The sequence below is a fragment of the Symphalangus syndactylus genome, chromosome 6 (assembly GCF_028878055.3).
Source record: "Symphalangus syndactylus isolate Jambi chromosome 6, NHGRI_mSymSyn1-v2.1_pri, whole genome shotgun sequence".
Taxonomy (NCBI): domain Eukaryota; kingdom Metazoa; phylum Chordata; class Mammalia; order Primates; family Hylobatidae; genus Symphalangus; species Symphalangus syndactylus.
Genome location: NC_072428.2, coordinates 106376824 through 106401590, shown reverse-complemented (window position 1 = coordinate 106401590; position 24767 = coordinate 106376824). Strand labels below are relative to the sequence as shown.

At 38.8% G+C, this 24767-nt stretch overlaps 1 protein-coding gene across 1 annotated transcript in view; it reads right to left on the bottom strand.

Annotated features, from left to right (window-relative positions):
- The window catches only part of TES (testin LIM domain protein), a 49382-nt gene extending 26977 nt beyond the window's left edge, over positions 1-22405 (bottom strand). Inside the window, exon 1 of the mRNA XM_055283756.2 lies at positions 22088-22405. Within this exon, the coding sequence (XP_055139731.1) occupies positions 22088-22114 (27 nt within the window). The 5' untranslated portion in view covers positions 22115-22405. The remainder of the gene's footprint in view (positions 1-22087) is intronic.
- Between the last annotated feature and the right edge of the window lie 2362 nt (positions 22406-24767).

The window sequence follows — 24767 nt, the reverse complement described above, 5'->3', positions numbered from 1 at the left end:
CTTGCATGCCTTCAAATTGGAATTGCCTGGTCTGAACAACAGTGGGCTTATAAAAGACTGCAAATATCCTGGAACAATACCATCTCATTCACTATTTCTGAATGCAACTTGAAAGTTCAGCGAATGTAACTAGAACCTCTATCAGTCAGCAGTTTTTACACTAAGGCTTTGGAGTAGCTCGCAACTGACTAACAAAGTCAACTTTGCAAAGGGGCAAGTTGTTTTCTCCTACCAACTTTTTATCTTTGTAAATCAAAAATAAAATTATAAACCCATGAAGCATCTGAATGGACCCCACCGCTTGGCCAAGGTCATTCCAAAGTGAACCTGAAAAACTAGTTCAGGCCATGATAGGAAATGGGGAGTTGGGGGTGGGTGGGTGGGTGGGTGCTGCTTCACAGCTGACCAGCATTAGCATAAACACAGAGACCTAAGACTGACAGAACAGACTCTGATAAGAAACATTTACAATCTATTCTCTCTGACACCTGCTACCAGGAGGCTTCATCTACATGATAAAACCTTGGTCCTTACAAGCCCCCTTATCATAACCCAGACATTTCTTCTTTTGATTTCAGGTCTTTAGATAATAAGGCTTTCAACCAATCACCAATCAGAAAATCTGTGAATCTGCCCATGACCTGGAAGGACCGCCCCTCACCTCCAGCTGTCCTGTCTTTCCAGACTGAAGCAATGTACATCTTTCATGTATTGACAGATATCTTGCATCTCTGTAATATGTATAAAACCAAGTTGTAGCCTGACCACCTTGGGCACATGTTCTCAGAGTCTCCTCAAGGCTGTGTCATAGGCCGTTGATCACTCATATTTGGCTCAGAATAAGATCTTCAAATACTTTTACAGAGTTTGACTCTTTTCATCAATATATTCTTAAAATAGCTATCATTTTATTTATTAGAATTACTACAGCTGATGGTATTTCATGAACTGCTGCTCTTTTAAAGTGTCCCACATATTCTTATTCTGGACAGGACTAGGCATCTCCCTCGTGTAAGAGATCAGGAAAATAGAATCCAGAGAGGAGGGATAATTTGCTCCTGGTTGCACAGCTACTCAATAGCAAACCAGACCTAAAACTCAGCATCTGGCTCCTGCTCTACTGTTCTTTTGGGGCATATGACTAGAGTGTCAAATGGGAGCTCTTGTCTTCCAAAGAGAGTCACTAGCTAATTTCTGCCCCAAGGAAAAGAACTACAAATCCAGAAACACTCTTGCACCATCTCTAAGTGTAGATGACTTTCTGAGAGCTTTAAAAAGGAAGGCAAGTTAAATAAGGAAGGCTGGGGAAGCTTCCTTGAAGGAGAGGTGCATGAATTACAATGGAAAGGCTGAGCAGTATCTAATTTGGCTCAGAGGAGTGCATTCAGGGCAGAGGAAACACCATACACAAGGCCTGTGGCAGAAGAGGGCAAGGAAAGAGCCAAAAAATTGCAAAGCACTTTCAGGGTGACAGGGCTGGCCTTGTAGCAGGCGGAGTACTTTGTTTTGTTTTCCTTTTCTTTTCATTTTCCCAAGGAAGAAACTAAACCTCTTGAAGCATTCAATGCCATGTCTTAGGCTACCGGCTTAACAAAGGATGACATCCTCAGAGATAGGAGAGACTGGTAAAGAGGAAAGCCACAGGGCAACAGGGGAGGGTGAGGAGCAAGAGCACCTCTCAAGCTCTGCTAAGCAGAAGCTCAGGAAGCCCTCACAGGGACCAGGAGACCAGGCCTTGGGACAAGCAGTAACTTGAGAAACTGGCTCTGTAGGCCACTCTGGAAAACCCAGAAATGTTGTTCCAGGGTTCTTTTGCCCTTGGGCCCTGTCTGGAAGGCCAGCTTAATCTCTTTATGGACTCTTTCCAGTTAGATTTGTGACTGCCTGGAAAAAGTGCCCCTCTACCTTTCCAAACACTTTCATTTTCCCCACGTGCACAGACTTAAGTGTGAGAGAACTTTTAAACATCACAGACAGAGAGCAAGTAAGTGAAAGAGAGTGGAATGGGTCACGGCAACATGATACACTTTCTCCTACTATAACCCAATGGAAGCAGTCCTAATTAAAAACAAACACACACACCAAACACAAACAAAAATGACACCAAGTTTTCAAAATCACTTTTAGCAGCTAGAGAAATTAGAGTTTCAGACTGGCAATAAACTTGTTTTCCTGAGAACATTTCAGTAAGAAATTTATTTTATAGCTATAAGTATATAGCTACAAAACTTAAATCTCATTGATACCAGCACTGAGGATCTCTGACTTATGCCACATTATTGGGTGAGAACTTTTTCCATATTTTTATCTTCTTTATCAACCCTCTGTTAGGAAACAAAAACAATGCCTCTCCAAGAAAGAAGATACGTGATTCACACTCTAGCATTTTCCTTGTTTAGGATGTGGCTAGTTTCAGACTGAATTATAATTTAGAATGCAGTTGTTAAATCCAATATATATTATAAAATTGCATGGTAGGACACATACCTCCACCAGTGCGAGGCAAATTTCTTCTGCTCTGTTCCCACTCCAACTGAGGCATCTAATCATCTGCTATTCTCCCCTTCATAAGTCAAACGCCTATCAGATGAAGGAAAGCATATGGACTCTAATCTGTGGTAAAAGGAGTTTCACAGCCAGAACTGCCCCAAGCACAGTTTCTTAGGGCCTATTTTGGGCAGAGTGTCACAAGAACTGAGGTTCCTCAACTCCTCTTGGTTTCAGTTCAAGGATTTGGAACCCCAGCTACTCTAAGGGCTTCTCTAATTTCTCTCCATTATTCACTTTGTATTCAGGATTCCCTGAAGTCCAGGACCCAGAATTCTTCTCATCCCTTCTCTTTACCCTCAGCATAGACCACACCTTCTCCTTAGGGTTCTTCTCCTTTCCTGAGGAGCCAAGGCTATTACTATTGTTGGACATCCAAATCTTGTAGGTTAGTTTCTGCTCACAAGATGTCTACAGATGTCTGGGCTGGAGAACTCTTGGTGAGGGATATAAATAGGGAAGGTGTTATTTAATGATGCCCAGGGTGCGAGAGAGTATGGTGGGGAGAAAGGGGAGCCCAGAGAGGGTTAGCTCCTCAGCTAAGGCGAACTAGCTGTTTAGTAAGTGAAATCTAGACCCTTGGACAAATATAACCAAGACAGGTGTACCTGTATGTCATATCTATGTTGTGAGAATTACCAAATTTTAAGGAAATGATAATATATAGTTATAGATACTAGAGAGCTAACGGGGAACTTTGAAAATGTAGAAAGATCCCTGGAGGAGAGTCAGGAAAACTGCGTTCTGATCACAGAGTGTCACTGGCGAGTTCAGGGATTTTGAAAGTGATCTTTCTTCTTTAGGCTTCATCTAGATAATGAAGAAATTAAACTAGATTGGCTCCAAGATACCTTTTAATTTTATTGCAAATCATGTGTCAGATTAACTGTGTCTTAGTTTGGTTATTATTCAGCATGGTCATCTGCTCAAAGTTTAATCACTAAATAGAAAATAATTATTTGAAAAAGCTAATATATTAATGACTCTCAGAAGTCAGAATCACTTGTAACTCAGTTTGGTGGAAGTTTTATAAAATATGCATAGGAAACAAAAGACTTCAGCTGTGAATGAAGTTGCACATAATTATTTTAACATAATTTCAACAGTAAATGTGATACGGTATTCCCTGAAGACTCAACACTTAGTGCCTAAAAACACATGTTTTTCATAAGCGCACAAGTCTCAAAGCTGTCTACTTCATATAATTTTAGTAACACATTCTGGCCAGCATCAATAAAAGGATATGACAGAATAATTTTTCTTCTTCAGTGTCCAAGAAAACAGGTCCTTTGGATTGACTATATTGGGAGAAATTACAGTCAGGCTTTGGGACTATCTATCAAGGTCCTAAGAAAAAAATGCTAAGTGACTATATAATTTTACTATGAAACACGAATCATAGACAAACAGGACTTAAGTATCTTTAACTGCAGGCTCCATAAACTGAATTTATATTCCCATGATCTGTGCCTCCAAACACCCTTTTATCACCCTGCTTATTTTAGAGTAAGAAATGGGAATGGAATCAATTTATCCAAATACATAATTTTAAGCAGTCGAATAGGTTGGCAACATTTCAGGTGACCCTTCTGACCCAGAAAAAGGTATTGCATGTCAGATACTTAAAAAAAAAGGAAAAAAAGAGTATGGAACATCTGGTATTTCAAACATGGTCTGAGTTGATTTGGAGACAATTTGGGTCTGGAAGATATTATGCAGTATTCAGGGTGAGATCATCTGACTCATGCTGTTTTCATAACCAAATTTCCCTCTGGAGTGAAGAATCCTATGTGGTTACTAAACAAGCGTTACTAAGACTTCTTTAATAATATTGGAATGAAGGTAGATCATATGAAATATACATCTCTCTCTCCCACTCCCCCTTTCTCAGTGTGTGTGTGCATGCATGTTTATCCACCTATCATATATACACACACATATGCATGTATATATACACACATATATATTCATATTACACTCCTAAAGAAGCATTTTAGATTTTATTCATCCAGATAAATATTCTGGACAAAGGAACTACATATCTAAATAATTCCTCTTAGCAAATGGCTCTCTTAGAAATCCAGTGTGATCTGTGAAGTCCCCCACCCAATCAATATATTTTTATTAAGATCTGACACAAGATTTAAAATTTGAAATTTTTAGTTCATTGCCTGTTTCCAAATCTCTAACAAGATTTGCATTACCAAAAAAGTGTAGGTTGGCCAGACACAGTGGCTCATGCCTGTAATCCCAGCACTTTGGGAGGCTGAGGCGGGTGGATCATGAGGTCAAGAGTTCAAGACCAGCCTGGCCAAGATGGTGAAACCCCGTTTCTACTAAAAAAAAATACAAAAATTAGCCAGGTGCGGTGATAGGTGCCTGTAATCCCAGCTACTCAGGAGGCTGAGGCAGGAGAATCGCTTGAACTCAGGGGGCAGACGTTGCAGTGAGCTGAGATCACGCCATGCACTCCAGCCTGGGTGACAGAGTGAGACTCCATCTCCAATAAATAAATAAACACATACATACATACATACATACATACATATAAAAAATAAAAAGTGTAGGTTACACAGAAAACCAAACAAATATAAAAATAGTTGCACACTTTATTAGTTTGCCAACTTTCTTAGGTAAGAATACAAAGAACTAGTGTGATTAAGAGCTACAATTAGTCCTAATAAATCTGCTACATTTCCTTCTTTGCTAATAAAAACAAAAACTTCCCATCTCTCACTTACTCAAGTCTGAAATACATGAGAAGACTGAAGGCAAAGTTGTCACCACCCACTTGGTCACCCAACCTGGGGCCCAGAGGCCTCCTTGTCCCTTGTCTAGCCATGCTTATTATGCTCCAAATTCTAGTGTCTCTTTTCTCTTTTCTAAAAACCACACAGTCTGCTCCCTCATCTGCACTCGAGTGTTCATGTTCAAACTCACATCATATCATCCTGAGACCACACTCTCCTAACTGATCATTTTGTATGACGTTGTATTGCTATTCTCAACATTTTTTTTTTATTATTTTTTGAGACGGAGTCTCGCTCTGTCGCCCAAGCTGGAGTGTGGTGGCGCAATCTCTGCTCATTGTGAGCTCCGCCTCCCAGGCTCACGCCATTCTCCTGCCTCAGCCTCTCCGAGTAGCTGGGACTACAGGCGCCCGCCACCACGCCCGGCTAATTTTTTGTATTTTTAGTAGAGACGGAGTTTCATAGTGGTCTCGATCTCCTGACCTCATGATCTGCCCGCCTCGGCCTCCCAAAGTGCTGGGATTACAAGCATGAGCCACCGCGCCCGGCCTCAAAATTATTTTTATAAACCTAAAGATAATCATAACACTCCCCTTGCTAGATGGTTTTAATAAGTTCAATGAATTTCACTTTTCTTAGCATGCACAGAAGATCCTTTAAAGCCTGGCACCACCTGCCTTCCTCACATCACTCCCCTCCAGCGGCTCTCTGTTTTAAGCGGAGCTTTTCACTTTGCTTGAATCTCTGTTCCTCTTCTTCTCCATCTGCCAAAGTCGTTCTCTCTACTGGACCCATAGACTCAATTCTAATGTCAGTAACTCTGCGATACCTTTCTTTAACTATCCCCTTGGCACAAATTGTGTTATTAAGTCCTTCCTTACTATACTATGATTGTGTGCACATCAATTTACCCCCATTAGATTGTGAGCTTCTTGTTCATATTTGAACTCCTAGTACCTGCCACAGTGTCTGAGATTTACAGTAGTGCTAGAAAGTTTTATTTATTGGCCGGGCGCGGTGGCTCACGCTTGTAATCCCAGCATTTTGGGAGGCCGAGGCGGGCGGATCATGAGGACATGAGATCGAGACCACGGTGAAACCCCGTCTCTACTAAAAATACAAAAAAATTAGCCGGGCGTGGTGGCGGGTGCCTGTAGTCCCAGCTACTCGGAGAGGCTGAGGCAGGAGAATGGTGTGAACCCGGGAGGCGGAGCTTGCAGTGAGCAGAGATTGTGCCACTGCACTCCAGCCTGGGTGACAGAGCGAGACTCCGTCTCAAAAAAAAAAACAAAGAAAGATTTATTTATTTAATTGCTTTAATTATCAAATGATATTTATCATAACATATCTTTATCCCAAGGAACTTCCACTGCCTTTTATACACACACAAAAAGACACTGGAAGGAGTGGTGATAATAAAAGCAGCAGCTGATTTTTATTGAGCACTTACATTGCCATGCATGGTTCTAAGTATTTTACATGGATTATCTCATTTTATCCTCGTAACAATCTTATGAGAGTCTGAGATACTATTACTACCCACATTTTTATCCACATGAAGAAACTGGGACAGAGCTGTGACTGCTCTTAACCAATAAATAGTGCCTAAAGATAGGTCATAAAATGGAAAGCCCTGATAAAGAAGCACTATTTCCTAAATCAGTTTTAAAAAACAGAATGTAATGAAATTTTTAACTGAACACCAAATATTATAGCTCAAGAATAGAATAATCAATTAAGGGTCTTTAGCTGTCAACATGGCTCATCCATAGGGAAACAGGAATAAAACTATTTACTGCAGATACTAGGATTCATTTCCACATCCCCTCACCATTTCAGCTTAGATGTATAAAGCCAGAAGCCCTGTATGCATCTCTATGATGAAATCCACTGTAAGCCAAATGGTCAGAAATCTTTTTTTGTTCACAGACAGCAGTAAATAATCACATAGACTATTATGTTAGGAATGAAAAGGAAACAAGTGTTCTTTCTGCCTAAATATTTTGTAATAAAATATATTCTGGAGGTAGCAGGTCAAGTTTTCTGGGACTTTAACAAATTAAAGTAGATGATTCCTACTCAATCTATCCCTACATTTCTTAAGGCAGTAACAGTATTAAGTTAATGACAAACGTATTGTCATCAAGACAATTTCTCTACTTGAGTTTGAGACGTAATCAAGTTGTAGCTGATTACTCAAAACACCTATACCTCAATACATACGGTAACATATTTGAAGAAGAGCAGAAATAGATCCTGCTACATTCTAGGAAACAATAATAAATTTTAGTTTTGGCAGGATATGTTGAAGTGTTTTTAACTATACTTTAAAAAATGAGCACTGAGGGTTGTGATGGTGGAAGTGTTAGTAAAGACACTTCGACCACCATTTGTTAAAATGTTACTACCTGCCAGCTAAAATACATATAAACCATCACATTCAATCCCCAACAACCTACTGGAAAAGTATTATCATCCCTATTTCATAAAAAGGAGATTGAGACTTGGAGAAATTAACTTGCCTAAGACTACCCAGCTAGCAAGTGGCAGAAGTGAGATTTGCATCTTGGCATTTCTGACTCAAACCCTATGCACTCACTACAAAGTCACTGTTTTTTTTCCCTCCAAACTGAAACTAAAAAGGTAAATAGAAATTTAAAGGGTAATGTTCCTCATCTGTAACTTCTCTAGAATAATCAATTTTGATCTTAAAGACTGCTCATCGTTTGCTAGGCAGGAATTCCTCCATCCTAGGCAAAACCTGGGACTTATTATGAGGATGCTGAATGTCTGCACATCAGCTACACTAACATGGAAGTCCCCGAGGTGATAAATTCACACACAAGGGGATCCTCAGAAGAATGAGGTGTGAGTCAACAAAAATCTCCAAGGTCCTGATGCAAAATAGGTCTCTTTCAATGTTACAGCAAGAGAAAAAAAAAATTAAAAGAATGAGCAAGAAATACAAACAAATTATATTTCAAAGTTGAAAGGTGTTTACTCAAAACATGTAGACATGACTAGTACTAAAAATTATCTGCTATATTATATATATGTATTATGCAATACTCGGGGCAATATAATGAAGCAAAATATCATTCTTTTCATATTTTTCAAATCACTAAATTTCTGGATTCATAATGGAACACCTCTGTATTAGTTGTAAACTACCCCAAAACTTAGGGTTTGAAAATACCATTTATCATGTCATAGTTTCTGTGGGTCAGGAATTTGGAAGTGGCTTAAGTAGATGGGCAGGTTAGGGTCTCTTACAAGTTTGCAATCGGGGTCAGTTGGGCTGCAAGGATCGACTAGGGAGATACCCACTTCTAAGATTTCTCACATGGGCCTACCCACATGGTTACCTCAGGACATGGTAGCTGGTTCTCCCCTGGGCAAGTGATCCCAGAGAGAGCAAGAGAATCACAAGATAGAAGCTGTAATCCCTAATCTCGGAAGTGATGCCATCGCTTCTGCCACATTTCATTTTTTGGCAATGATCAGGCTAGCCTGCACTCAATGGGAGGGCAATACGTAAGAGTGTGACTACTAGTAGGTGGGAGTAATTGGGAACCATCTTAGATGCTGCCTACTATATCCTCTTTTCTGTTTTGATTTTTAATCCAAAGACTAAGTGATTTGTGATGAGACAGATATATTATAAAGGGGAACAGGGGTATATGGGGTACTTATCTACCACTTCTCTTTATTTTGCCCATTTCAAATATTTAAATTCTCTTCACCCAATGGGCATCTAAAGCAGAACTTTGTTCCTTCCTCATAAATACTTATTCCCCTCAATTTTTTAGTTGTTCACTCAGTAAGAACCAGGAAATGATCTTTCAGAAGACAGGGTAGAATATGATTTTTAGCCTCTAAGTCTCATTTTCTTTCTCAATATATGGTTACACACACTTGTGTATACACACATACACACACATTTGTGTTACAGAAGACAGCTGCAAACCAGATTATTAAGATACCAAATATATTTGGGAGAAAATTTTCACAATTTTTATAATATGCCACAGCTGTCCTTAAAGAACACAGAATAAAAATTGGAAAAGATTGATATAAACTTTTAAATTCTATTATATATCTACCTGGAGATGGAATTAAGTAAAATAAAATAAATTTCAGTACCTCCATGTGATATCAGGAGCCAAAATTACTTGATTCAAATTAGGTAGTATTTACAGTTAGCAGTTCCTTCCCTCACAGTACTACTTATCTACTTGAAACCTAATATGTAACCTTACAATATTATTAGGAGCAAAATTTAGGCCCCTCTTTTTAAAAATAAAAAAGGTTTGTACTTATTTTAGGTAAGCAACTGATGAAAATATATTCCATCTGCTCAGTTTAAGCTGGTTCCTTATAAACATTTTTCAAACAGACTGCTATCAAATTATTTTTATACTACTGTATGAAGGAAGTCATTTGAAATTCTTACCAATAGAATACCTCTTCTGTGGACTCTACTCAGAAAAGGCCTCCTCCTGAATCCGTTACTTTGAGAAAGACAATGTAGGGCTATAAAACTGTCACAATTATTGTAATAAGTGATGACTGCAGCTGAAATTGCTTCTTAATTAGGATTGGCTGAGCTCTGGCTCCACTGAAGGACACTGCAATGGAATGTGCTCATAAACAGCCCTCAAAACCTCCTATTTATTTGCTATAAAAGGGACCTTAAAAACCTGATTCCAAAAGGCATCTGTAGGAGTTCCATAAAAGAATCTGGATCATGGCACACATTCCTAATTTGGTCTTATGTCACTATCTCCACAGCTGCTTCTAAAGGGTGGATCCCACAGACAGCTGCTTTGAGAGGTCTTAATTAAGGCTCTTTATCCCCAAACTTGAATACTGCGATCATTCTTGCGATGCCTAAGGGCTATGGTATTATTTCTTCAGGTGTAACCCATTAACATACATGGGTGACGGGATGAGTAGGTTGTACAATTAAGTGATTTATTGCCACTAATTCTTTAACTATCTAACTGGAGCACATGCAGAAAAGGACGGCAGTACAGACGTGTTTTCACAGACTGGAGAATGAAAGAAAAGGCTCACCGCATTGGCTAAGAGCTTCACTGAAGGAGGCTGCCCAGAGGAGCAGGAGGATCCAAGGAAACCTAGAGAGTAATGCCCAACAGAAACAGTAAAGAAAACAGAAAAGGGAGTGCAAAAAGACAGTCTCCTCATTTTTCTCTTTTGCCCCAAATTAGCATTCACAGGCATTTAGAACAAAAACAAAGTCTTATAGCAAGCAGAGGGGTCTTGGAAACCAGGAAAGGAAGGGGGAGATGTAAGAACCCTACTGCCAGGTCCTCATGCTTGCTTATTTATTTGTTGCATACCCTTTTCACACCATTCCTTATTCTGGGAAAAAAAAAGAATTATGTTTATTGATATTTTGTGCTGCATAAATCAAAGAGCCTTAACTGATTTTTGACCCATGTTTTAACTTCTGATATATCAGAGAAGTGGTTTGGATTACCATACTTTTTGCTCTATATTTAGACTATACCACTAAAGAAGGTGCACAGACATCATTTAAAATTTCTCTAGTGATTCAAGGAAATCAGACAATTTTCAAAATATGCATATACCACCTATTTACAACTAAGATAAAATTGCAGTTGCGTGTTTTTAATTTTCCTTCGCTTTAATGGAACAAGAAGCACAAAAATCAAAATTAGATTCATCTAGAGCAGAAAGTGGGCTCAATCTTAAGCCACCAATGATATTAGAGAAGTTTCGGTACATTGATTCTTGATTCTTTCAGATGTACAGAGGAATATGAGGGTAATTCAGAGTGGGGACAGTCTTCTGTAAGACTCCTTCCACAGCTTTCACTGTGGGAGGCTGTGAAGACTTAAATCCCAGCAACAGAGCAGTAGAAGCAAGCAAGGACTCTTGAGGTCCGAGCTTAGGATTCACACACCACTTCTACCACATTCTACTGATCCAAGTAAGTCAGAAAGCAGTCCAGATTCAAAGGGAAGGAAAACAGACTCCACTTTTTAATGGGAGGTGCTGCAAAGAATTGTAACCATTTCTGTAATTTACCTCAGAAACTCTGAGGAAGATTCCAATCAGGGAAACATACCAATTCTCTATACGGGACCACAGTACGTTGCAGTGTTCAATCAAGTGCTTTCTCTGAGAACCTAATAAACACAGCTTTGAATCCTTTGCATAGCGATTGGCACATGGTAGGTACTCAAGTTCTGGAAATATTTATAAATTTTAATTTCATTATAAAAATATAAATCAGAATAATTTTTAAATTAGCAAAAGGATACATTAAACATATTAAATTTTTAAATTAGCAAAAGGATATATTAAATCCAGTAATTAATATATCCCCCAGTTATCGAACTTTAAATGGATATTTCTTTGTGTCCAACAAAGCACCAAGTGGCAATAATTTACTGAGAGCATGGCATCATAAAATTCTTGATGATATATTCAGGTGTCTGTTAAATAGCACGAAGATCTATGCAGGATTTTCTTCCCTGTATATTGGATTTCTTGAAGAGGATTACGATACATTTGTTTATTGTCTATGTGTAGGCACCATACTTTGTGCTTTAAGATACTAATCTCGATTATCCTTACAACCCTGTGAGGTAGATAGTTGAAACCCATTTTCAGATGAGGATACTAAGGTTTACAGGGCCAAGTAGCTTTCCCAAATTCACACAGCTAATAAAAGCCAGGGCCAAGAACTGAACCCAGGGTTCTAAAACTGATACCCAACTTTAATGCAATTCTGGTTCTCAAAACGTTTACTTATTGGTACTAAGGTCTAACTAACTAAACAAAACTGAGCAGAGAACATTAATAATCAACACTGATCAGGTACTTGCTATATGTCAGGCACTGTTCTAAACATTTACATGTACTACTTTACTTAATTTCACAATAATCCAATAAAGAAGTACTATCCATGTTTTGCAGATTAGATCTCTGAAACCAAGGAGCAACTGTTGCCAAATCACTGAGTAAATATCAAAGGTGGGATCCAAATCTATGTCTGGAAAAGTCAAAGTCTGTGCCGCTTCCTTTAAATTCCCTAACTGTCAGAGAAAAGTGGGCAACAGTAGTCCACAAGATGATCCTACCCTCTGGCTTAATTTCATCTAGTCCATGAGAAAGTAACAATGATAACATCACTACTGGTTTACCTGGGACATCTGAAAAGAGCTGTGGAGTTAGGCCACTGAAATCTGTCTTGCCTCTTTTTACCTTTAAATTCTGCCAATTCTGTTGGGATAACCTTCTATTCCATTACCACAGGTTGAGTCTAACACAATTATTGGAATGTTCACAGGATATATTTTCCATTTGTTGCAGTATATAAAAGGTAATATTTTGTAATTCCCCTTCAAAACCTTAGGCAACTTGCCATTTCCCAAAGAAATGAGTTTTACATTTCTTCATGCAACACAGAAGTCATGTGACCCTGCTGGAATGAATTTGGAGAGGTCTATGTTTCAAAGCTAACAGAAGAGTGACTAGATTAAAAAATGGACACCCTAAAAATCAAGTAAGGGATATTGCAAAGTTAACTCTCCTCTACAGTTTTTCGGAATGACCAAAAACTACTCTGCTTTGAAACATGTGTAGTCTGTGATACTGTACAGAATATCATCTCAGAATACTCCTGATACATGAAAGATCTTCAGAAAAGTATCCTCAAGCCCCTACATTCAACTGTCCCTCTACAGCACACGTGGTAGACTGAAGTAATGGTCCCAATCCTTCATTACCACGTAATAGTATTCAACATCATATCCCTGCCGTAGCCTCATAGTTGCTAGACTGGACTTCTCCTCTCCTTGACTTCAGGACTGGACATGTGACTGCTTTGGCATAAGAAGAGAAATTAAAAGGTGCTCCTGCAGTTGGGCATGACCTTTACTGTTTGCTTCACTGATCTAAGGAGGATGAAAACCTGGCACCAATGTGGTCCCAGTCCACAGCTCAGAGTCCAGACCAGCCTACATGAGCTAGACTCTGCTGTGAAATTTCCTCCTCTTTCTCAATAGATGACACAATGTATTAAATAATCATCAAAGTCAAGGGAGATCAGAAACTCTTCAGCTGTGGGCTAGGGTCTTATACTAGCTCAGTGACATACTTCTTTAATTCAAACCTGTACTGTGGAAAAATTACAAATTACTGCAGCTCATCTACTTTAGCTTTATTTTAGAATAAAGCTTTATTTAGCTTTATTTAGAATAAATGTTAATGGTGGTTTTACTGACTTTTCACAGCTAGGTACCTTTGGTTCATGCTATTTCCTCTTTATGGAATGCTTTCTTTGCCTAATGAAAGCTTCTTTATTCTATAGGAGGTGTTTCCTTGATAAAATAATCCCAACCCACACAATTAAAGTTAGTGACTTCTGCGTGAGACTTCATAACAGTTGTTTGTATTTCTATTATTGCTGTGCTATTCAAAGTGGCAGTTCGCAAACTGTAAGTCACTAGTCTGTGATGACACAGGCAGAGAAACTGACAGTAGGCAATTAGGAGCTACTATATACTTAGAGTAATTCTGTGTCTCTTGCATTTAATAATTTTTTAATTGGTCCTGTATTTGTCTTTTGTTTCAGTAATAAATTTTTATTGTTTTTAAAAATATCAGCCAATGATAAATTTTTGTTTATAAAAAGGTTCCTTATCCCAGATAAGAAAAACATCGTATTATAGCACTTATGTCATTCTATCCAGCACTGTAGTTAACTTACACATCTGCCTTGGTCACTCATCTTCCTTCCTTCCATTTTTTTTTAAAAATCTATCAAAGCTGACATCGGTATTTTGCTCAAGAGGTGATACTGATAGATATGGAGTTTAGAGTCGGTAGTTTTAAATCTAAACTGCACTCTTAATATTCTCTATGAAAAACAAAGGGTAACTTTTTTTAACCCCCAGTTATTTTTATTGTAGGCCAGTATCTCATAAAGGAAAAATCAGATCCTTGATCCTTACTTTGTGACTCATTCTGTTAAGACTGTCACGTTATGCTCATATAAAAACAAAAATCCACCTAACATCTACATGGTCATTTTTCAATGAAACATGGTATCACTTTATCATCAAACAAAGCAAGGGAAAAGTTCACTGTGGCTAGAGATGCATTAACGGACTCCTTATCAAGGCATTTCTGCTGGGCTGAAAGCCCATCTTTTCTGCTGGGCTCCCTGCTCAGATAAGCTATGCAATGAACACCCTGAAACTGTTTACAGCTTTTCACAGTGGCCAGAATGTCACAATGATAAACACAAGCTGAATCACTCATGGTTTGAGGATAATTCAGCATTTCAGATTAAGTATATTTACAGAGTAGTAACTTTGCTGTCATTCAGCAGATGAGATCTCAGCAATCCCCACTGGCTGGCTTCTAATAAAGCTCTACCACTTTAAGCCATGCTCAAATCTGAGCCAACTCCCCACCATTCTAACAGACTAAGGAACAGAGAAATTGGCAATTCTAAACTATGCTCTTTTACTTTTTTGAATTTGACCAAAATAAATGCAGTGATACTTAGAAAACTATAGTCATGCATATCCTTATTGCTCTAATTCCCCATTATCTAACTAGAATGTTAGGTAGACAGGGCACTTAGAACAGAAAATTGACAAAACCACACTAAACGGCAGCTCTTTTGAAGGAGAGTCAAAGATTGCAGCTGGGTAGTTGAAAAGCATAACCTCTAAATTTAATCCTCTAATGGTGCTTGAGGCAAATTTTAAACATGGATATTTACTCAAAGAGCAGTGGTGAAGTTATCAATTACCAAATTATTTTTCTTTAAAATCCTGAAAATCTGCGGTTTTGAAATGTTTTTGATTATTCTTTTGTTTCCTTATCTTCCTCTCCTAGAAAAAGTTGATTTCATAATTAATAATATAATTTCCCTTGATACCACCACCTTGTAAAAAGTAAAATAATTTCCTGTATATTAATGATTTAATAAACAATTATTTTAAAATCATAATTTTGGTTACCATGGCAGTAGTTACCAAACAAAAATTAGCTATGACTGCAAACAGGAAATCCAAGAATGACTCTTTTGTAAGGCATTTGTAGTCAGGGAGAAGACTTACAGTTTGTGTATATTATAGGTGTAAGTCTATTTGTATAGCTTTATGCATTCATAATCTTTTTCACATTCTAACACATAAAAGCTGCTTTCTCATTTTCCCATCTTTTACATTTGCCATTGCTTAAGACAAATGAAATAAGAACCCCTAATTACAAACTTTGCAAAACCAAGAATCAAGCCCAGGGATCACCACCAAAATCGCTCACTGTCTGTGTTAGAAATGTAGTGTACTGCTAACCTATCAAGAGTTCACTGATGGGGATAATCCCAGTTGTGCTTACTTCCAATATTTACATTGCTCTATCATCACTTGCAATAGCATAATTCTATGATATAAGCTTAAGTTCAGGGTCATTCTTGTTCACTACTATAACCCCAGAGTCTAGAACAGTGCATGGTAGGTAATAAAGCACTCATATAGTTTTTTTTAAATCTTTTTAAATTATTTTAACAGCCTTATTTTGAGAGAGATAATTTTAAAGAAAATAAATGCTCCGTTATTTTTCATTTTCCCGTAATTAAATACCAAGGTAAGTAATACACCACTCCTAGACTTACGGGACCCACACTATTACAGCCTTCAGAGCCTTATACTACAGATTTAAATTAATTAAACTTAACCTAATATCTTCAAATACCTCCACAAATGTTATGAAAATTAAGTACAAACAAGTTGAAAATAGCTAAGATTTGTGGAAAAAAATTATTTGGCCCAATCTATATGTTCTTCATGGAATTCACTAACATTTAAACTATGCCATCTCCTTTATGTATATATTTATACATATATTTATATGTTCTTCGTTTGTGTGGTTTTAAAGCACTGTGGAGCATTACACATGGTAGACTACTAATATTATTTCCCATGATCAAAGAGTTGCAGGACTTGGAGAAACCTCAGAAATCATCTGGTTCCCCTACTGATTTTTATATAAATAGAAATTGATAGCCAAAGTGGTTAATATCACAAAAAATAGTGGACTCGGATCTACCAACTCTCAGCTTAGGGCAATTTTAAATATATTATATACTGATAAATGGAAGGGAGAAGACTGATCACTATGGAAGACCTTTCCATACACTATAGATGTTTATATATACTGGAGACTTACTGACCTTTCCTAATTTCTAAACACACTTTGGTGATTGGTATGTAAAAAAGGTATATACACATTAGCTTGGGGCCAACTTGTATTCCTTCTTCTAGTTCTCAGAAAAAGAACACAGGAAGTAGCTTCCATGTTACCAATTTATCACTCTCTTTCCACTAAGAAAGCCCCTCTTGGTAACTCGTGTTGCACACTGATGGACTATGATGTTGATCCCATGTTCACAATGCTGGATGTCACGCTGGAGCTCCATGAGAGCCTCATGAAATATCTGATCATTTTGGTGTTTCCCACAGCTTCTCAGCTTCATAAGAAATGTTTTTGCATGAAGAATGGGAAATTAAAACAAAAAAATAGTTCTCCCAATATTAAGAGGTTGTTTGTTTGTTTTTTGTTTCTTTTTTAGCTGCTCTATTCTTAGCTGTCTGGTCTGCCACTCCAGAGGCACCCTGAACACCTTGCCACTAGGGAAAAGAGGTTTAGCCTACTCATGCTATGTGTAAGGCTTTCTCTCAACTGCAGAGCTCAACGGGAGAAAAGACCATGAGCATCCCTTTATAGTTCCAGATGCCATTGGTTAAACTTGAAAAACAAAGAGCCAAATACAGGGTCACTGTTACCCAGGGCCATTTTACATAGTTAGGAGACAGCATTACCATTGGCTCACACCAAAAGTCAGGAAGTTGGAAGAATCTTAGAAGATAAGGTACAGAATATTATTGGAGTTTATGCTATTTCTTTGACTGTAGAAGTTTCCCAGAAATTCCTTTTCACAATACTTTTACTTTTCATATACTTTGCCTCTGCCCAAAGAATGTCAATGGCAACTTACACTAAAGGGAATACATACAACATGGACAAAGTAGAAACAACATAAAAAACTAGTAGGATGGTGATTTTATTGGAATATAAACCACTTCCTCAAATATAATTCCTTTAAGAAATGAGTGAAAGTGTTGAAATGTACCTTATTTTCTTTCTCTTTTTATAACAGTTATCATTCCACATATATTTAGAGAGCAAGATGAAGAATCTAAGACTCGCCCTAGTTGGCATGATGGAAGGAGCATGGATCCTTCAGATTATGGTTCAAGTTCATAGTAAAGTTCTCCATAGTAAGGTTTCAGAATACGCTATCTAAACTTTAGTTTCTTCATCCTGAAAATGGGGCTAAGGCCTACTTCCTAAGGTTGCTTTGAACAGCAAACAAAATAACCATGTAAGTGTAACAGGATATGGATTCATCTCTCAAGAAGTTTGTAAGCAAGGTAAGAAGGTGAAACATACAACAGATAAGTATAATCCAGAGGTGGAGAGTGATTAGTGTCCTAATGTTACCAATAACATGTTTTGGGAATTCAGGAGAAAAGGAGAAAATATTTTCATCTAGGTGGCAGCATGGAGAAAGATTTCCTAGAGGAGTGTGCAGTGTGAGGGGTTGGTCCTTGAAGGATGGAAAAAATTTAGAACTGTAGATGGAGTATGGGCATGCACAAGCAAAGTCATGGGGTGAGTTGATGGGACATAGGTAATAGCCAGTAGAGATATAAATTCCTATTTCTACTTCATAGGACAGCATAAAGGAACAGAATCAATAGAAAACCTACTATAGATTTTTTCTCCAACCAATATTCAGGACAATTAAGAGAAAGAGACTTTTCATATTCTACCAGTGTAATGAATCACACCATGGGTTAGAATAGTTTTATAAAAGCCCGGCCGAGGACCACTCATTTTCTTCTGCACTTGTTCTGACAGGCAGAACACCTCTAAAGCAAAGCCTTGGATGTGACTTGCCCTACCTTTACCCTTAGCCTTGCCAATGATTCTTGCAGCAAGAATGGCTTCAAGCCTTGAATCCAATTGTAGATTTGAGCATCCAGGTCACCATATATTGCCTTTTCCACTTCAACCAGGGGCTACCTAAGGCAAATAACTCACTCTAATTTCTAATGGAAATAATCTTTGTAGTTCAGTCCTTTTTCCAATAGTATTCATTTGGCTTCACTATGCTTTTTTGGCTAATGACAAAGGTTTTGAAAACAAGTTTGGATACAGAGAAAGGGGATTTTTAGTAACATGTAATCTTTAAAATGCATCACATTTTTAAAAAGTAAAATTAAAGAAATAAGAGTCATAAGAAAAGTATGCAAAATATTAGGATTAATCAAAATAAAGGGGTTAGAGAGACAAAAAATGAACACGGTAAAATGAAAGCCCTACAGCAATTCCAGGCAGTAAAAGGGAAATTATTGTAGTTCTCTTTCTCTGTTGGTATGTTCTTAATTGAAAAAAACAATTCTCATGGGAGAGTAACACAGAAAGGAAAGAGGAAAACAGCTGGCTGTTGGCCATGATTTACCATTCACCGCAAAATGAGACTGTTTCTGCTTCTCAAAGTCCACTGTTTTTCCCAAGCAGACATGGACCATACTGACACAATGCCAAGATGAGACTTAAAAAATAAGAGGTCTAGATGTGTAACTCAGAAGACAGGGCAAGGACATAGAATCAAATTCTGTTCTAAAGTATTATTAAAACAAAAACTTTGTATAACCAAACTAGCTTCCACATCCTAGCAACAGCTTGCTTACTTCAAACAAAACAAAATATAGCAAAATCTAATTATAAAAACCCCTTGTCTTTGTGATGGTGGGTTTTAACTGGTAATTAATCCCAATTCGTACAACTGATGTGGACGAGCTTTCCTTTTACAAACCAAGAATTTTGTAATAGTATCATCTATCTCAATCACTGTTTAATAAAGACAGTCCTCTTTGATTCTTTTTACATGAAATGTTAATGTGGAACAATAATGCTTTTCATCTGTCTGGAACAAATTCCTCATGAAATCAACAATGTAAAAGTTTTAGAAGGAAAAAATGTCATACATCTTAAAACAGAAGTCATATTAGTTGTATTTAAATGGTTGTATCTTTGTTCCAACTTTTAATCTTCCTTTTCTCAAGGTACATTCAAACTATAAATTTTCTTGAATAACTGAGTCAAAAAGAAAGGAGACTTGAAAACTAGGTACCAAAATAGGGTGAGGACCCTGCTGGTAAATCAGATAGTCCTGTAATATTTCCTTCTTTGGATGTGTTAGAAAACAACTGCTAAAAGGAACATAAATTTCTTTTTGAGAGTATGGCTAAGATTGTGAAATACATTCCTGAGATTTCCAAACTTTTGCACTGGGAAACTTTTTGTTAGAATATCAAGTCTATTAAGGGATTCACAAATTGGAGTCAAATAGGACATCTTTGCGGTTTTTTAATAGCTTCCAATTTACCAGTTGAGGATTCTAAGAATCATCAGTGAAGGCAATGTAGTGAAACCGGGATTTGTTATATCATGGGATTCTCTCTAAAACCTTTAATTTATGGAATTCTTTTTGGGGTGGTAGAGGCGGAGAGGAGGAGGATTAGAGAAAGTTAAGATTCTTGGTTGAAAATATAACTTTTAAAAGTAAAGTGGGGGATAAAGGAGGAAAACTACACCATATGTTAAGGGCATTATTTATCATAATCCACATTTTCAAACTCTAAGGAAATTGTTTATAAACAACGTCTGGATTTTTCCTTTGCAAGCACATACAATTTTTAACTTTGAACTTTTTCCCTCAGAATTACTCCTTGTCTCAAAAAGTTTCAAAAATGTCTTTGATTTTTCTCCCCCTATTAAACAGACTTTATCTTTTAAAGCACTTTTTAGCTTCACAGCAAAATCGAGCAGAAAATTCGAAGTTCCTATGTACCTCCCCCATGCCTCCCTGTCGTCTCCAGCAGCCTCCCGGACTACCAACATCCCGTATCAGTGCAGTACATTTGTTACAAGTGATGAAACACATTGACACATCATTATCCCCAACACACATAGTTTACATTAGGGTTTACTCTTAGTGTTCTACATTCTATGGATTTTGATTAATGTATAATTACATGTATCCGCCATTTTATAGTATCATACAGAATGGTGTCATTACCCTAAAAATCCTGTGTTTCACCTGTTCATCCGCGCCAGCCCAAAATATGTTTACTTTTGCAAAGTTGTCTTCAAATAAATACTTAAAAGCAAGGACAAGACCCCCCAAGTTTTAGACAAGTACTAAATTAAGTAGCTCTTACTCACTTGAAAACTAAATGAGTGTAGTATTCATCAACAGAAAGCTAAGCGGGCAAAATGCTTTCCCTGCTTTTCCCCCATGACAAACAAGATTAACCAAAAATATTACAGTTATTTAAAAGAAAGAAAGAAACCAAATGGGAAGAGAATAGAATGCAATCACGCTACTACTAACAATTTATGTTTTTCTGTTCTTGGATACCTTTTTGAGTGCTTGAGAATTTTAGTGGTAAGGAATGAAAAAAACTGTTTTCTCATTTCAAGTTTTTATTGGTCAATAGCTTCCTAACCGAAAACTCTGCAGTCCTAACACAATATTTTGTATCCATTTTCAAAAATCCAGTTCTGGGCATAAAATAGAATTAATGCTCAAGTCAAAAACTTTGTGTTTAGAAGATAAAATAAGAATATTAAGAACCATGAGTACGACAAAAACAAAAACTGTTTTCTGTATTTTTCCCTTCCTCTCTCTGCAAAGCTTCCCTATTTGATAAGGGACAGCTAGCTTAAATTTACCACAAAGTAAAATATGAGCAAATCCCCTGGAACGAGGAGAACTTTCGCACAGGGCAATTCACTCGAATGTGACATCAGCATTCCTTCTGAGTCATAGTCTGGTCCCCACCCTTTTCTCCCAGGCGACAGCAGGCTCCGCATAACCCGGAGTGGCTCAGGTAGGGCCGTCGGTTCCAATGCCCGCGAGGCAGCAGCCAGGCTGGAAATGTCTCCCTGCGCTGAGACGCTGGTGACAACCGCCCTTTGGGACTACCTGCCAAACTGGGAGAATGCGCTCTTTGACAGATAATTCCCTAAGAGGGAGGCAGTGCCTCGGTCGGTAGACAAGTAATGAATGACCCAAAAAAAAAAAAAAAAAAAAAAAAAAAAAAAAAATCACATTAGAAGTTACCACCAGCACGGGTGCGAAGGCAGTGCATTAAATCAACACTCATTTTAGAGCGCCTCAGGCAGCCCAGCTGGAAGGGAGGAGGTCAGAGCTGTCAAAGCACAGCAGAGCCCCAAACCACAAAGGCTTAATGAAGTTGAACTTCCTGAGCCAGGAAGTGTCACGGTCTCGCCCGCACTCGCCCTAAGCTCGCCCTTTCCTTTTGAGGAGGCACAGGCACAGCTGAAACATCTTAAGTAAAGTTTCCAACACCTCCAACCACTGGGACTCCGTGAGACCGGAGAGAAGAGTCCCGCGCCCGCCCTCGCTCGCGCTTCCAATTCTGTCGCTCCCGAGTTTGGGGAGCTGGTGGGGCCGCCGAGCACCTCCTCTACTCAAGGGGCCGGGTCCCTGGGCCCGGGGCACCGCAGACCCAGAGCCGGGCTCACGCCGGGCGGCCCGCGAGCCCCACTCGCCTCGGCACCTCCGGCCGCCGCGCGACCCGCGCAGGTGAAGCAGCCGCCGCCCGCCACAAGCTCCCCCCTACCTTCTTCACTTTGTTTTCCAGGTCCATGTTTATGCGTCCTATGGGTCCCTTCCTCCTCCTATCCGGGATCCCACGGCCGGGCTCAGTTGGCCTCCGGCTCCGCTGCGGACACGGGGAACCTGCGGAACTCCCGCACCGCCACTCAGCAGCCACTCGCTCGGCGCCGTCGAACTTCCGCCGCCCAGACCGCCGCAGCCGGCCTGCGGCAGGGACCCGGGAACAAAGAGGACCGGGCAGCCAATGGCAGCCGGGCAGCTCCGGGCCGCCGCCAATCACCGAGCGCCGCACGCACCTTCGCGGCCCGAGCGCGGCGCTGGCAAGGTGAGGGGCGGAGCCGCGTCCGGGGCGGCGCCCTGCGGAGCAAGCTCAGTGACCCTGACCTGGTCTCTGGAGGATTCTCTGGGTGTCCACGGGCCGGCTTCTAAAGAGCTGGGATCCAGCCTCCTTCTAGCTGAAGATAGAGAAGAACTTTTTCCATTTTGGCAGTTTGTACCTGTGTTTGCCCAGGACTTTTTATTTGGGTCAAGGGGAATGGTTATCCCAATACTAACTTCTCAGTTTATTTTCAGGGCAAAGAGAGAAAAAAAAAAAAAAGAGAGAGAGGGAGGAGGGAGAGAGAGAGAGAGAGAGAGAGAGATATTGTAGGGATCGTTAGGGATTCCTGTGATGGACCTTGGGCACTAAATTCAATATTGCGTTGTGGAGATGCCCTTTCCTCAATTGCTTTTTTCCACAATCCCAAATACTGTCAAAAAACCGTATCTTACATCCCTAAAGTCAGTGAAGATTCTTAGATTGTTTTGTGAGCACTGGGTTGTTCAAAAATAAAGATGATGTGAATCACTTCAGAAACAGGTTGTGTCATTCCTTTGGAAGCAGAGGATTGCCCTTTGTCTCTGTGTGAGATGGTGCTACGCCTATTGCGTGCTCCGGCTTTGATGAAGCAGAGTCATCACATTGGTGCACCACAGCTTAATTCATTTCATGCCCTAATTCAGGAGCAACTGCATCTAATACCATCAGATTGGTGGGTCTGGAAGGAAGCCTAAAGATTACTTAGTCTAGCTTCCTCACTTTGCAGGGAACTGAGGACTCCAGAGGTGCAGGGACCTGCCTAATGTCTTAGCCTGTTGGGGACAGAGGCATTGCTCATGAATCTAAACAACTCAAAGATGTTTGGGGCTGGAAGCACAGCATGTTGACTAAGGAAAAAGAGCAGTCAATTTTCTTCAATTTGTGGTTATGGCAAAAAATAACATTGCCCAGACAGCAGGTGACCTAATTGGGCACCTACTTTTAAAAATAACAAAACAATATAAAACAAACAAAAATTCAGCTATAATACAGATATTCAGGTCCAGATGTATATCTACCTTGCCTCGAGAAATTTGGTAGCTGAAAATATCCAAAATTCATTTTAGCCAATACTTGCAAGTCTGCTTACTTGATTATTTGTTGACACAGAGCATTGATTTATAATGTGCATGTTTCCTTTATCCTATTAAGAATTAAAACTGAAATTACCAAAATGAGTTATGCATTTTTCTTTTCAGCTGATGTAAAACTTTTCTGTATCATTTTCCCAAACCACCTTGAAAGGTGTGGGCGCCTGCAAAGTCTGCCCATTGTAAGTGTACAGGATCATGAGGTCTAGCTATGACAAGGCAATTTTGTTTTTTTCAGAGAGCTTAACAGATGGAAAATGTCCAGTAAAGCAATTTAAATAAGGCATCAAACAAATGTTGCAACATAAATTTTGGACCCTTATTTGATGAGGTTGCAGAGATGACACTAAGAAAACCATCTGGAAACTTTTTTTTTTTAACTGTCAACTTCTGCCTTTCTCCCATTCTTCCCTCCCAACCCTCTCAGCATTACATTGTGTGTGTGTGTATCATCGGCAAGGATGGAAATAGAAATTCAGTGAGTTTCATCTGGAATTATCACTGTGCCAATTATATAAAAGTAATTATAGATTATGTATAAATTATAAAAATAAAATTGAGGTAGATAAGTGTTAAGAGAATTAAATTGCAAGTTTTTGTTCAGTTATTCAGGTGTTAAGCTACAGTTATTAAGGAGGTAGAACTGGCATGGTTTGATGAGTACATGTAGTTGATGACAGTGGAATGAATAGAAGATGGCACACATTTCTATCTTGATCACCTCTATGGATAGCTCAGAAAGAGAGAAAATATAGGATGATGGTCAGGGTTTTGTTCAGTTGTGCATTCTTTGGGGCTGGTCGTGGACATAAAGGATACAACTTTTAATATATTGAGTTTGAGACTGAGACATTGAAATGAAGTATCCAAATATACATCTTGAAACCCGGACTAGAACGCTGATTTAGGAGTTCACATCCTACATAAATAAATAATTAAGGGCTAAGAAGTGAGATGAGCCTCGGAGACAGTAAAATAAAAGCGAAGAATATCAAAGACACCAAGTGAGCAAGGCTGAGCAAGAGAAACACATAAAAGAGATAAGAGCTAGATTAAGGGTAAGAAAAAAATTAGGAGTCAAATCCCTAAAAGCAAGAAAGGAATTTGAAGAAGAAATTAGTTAACAATGTCAAATTGTAGAAAAGGGTCAAATGCTCTTCGGATTTAACAAAAAGGAGATCATTGGTGACTTTGGAAAGTGCATTTTTGGTGCAGTTGTGGGGAAAAATATTACT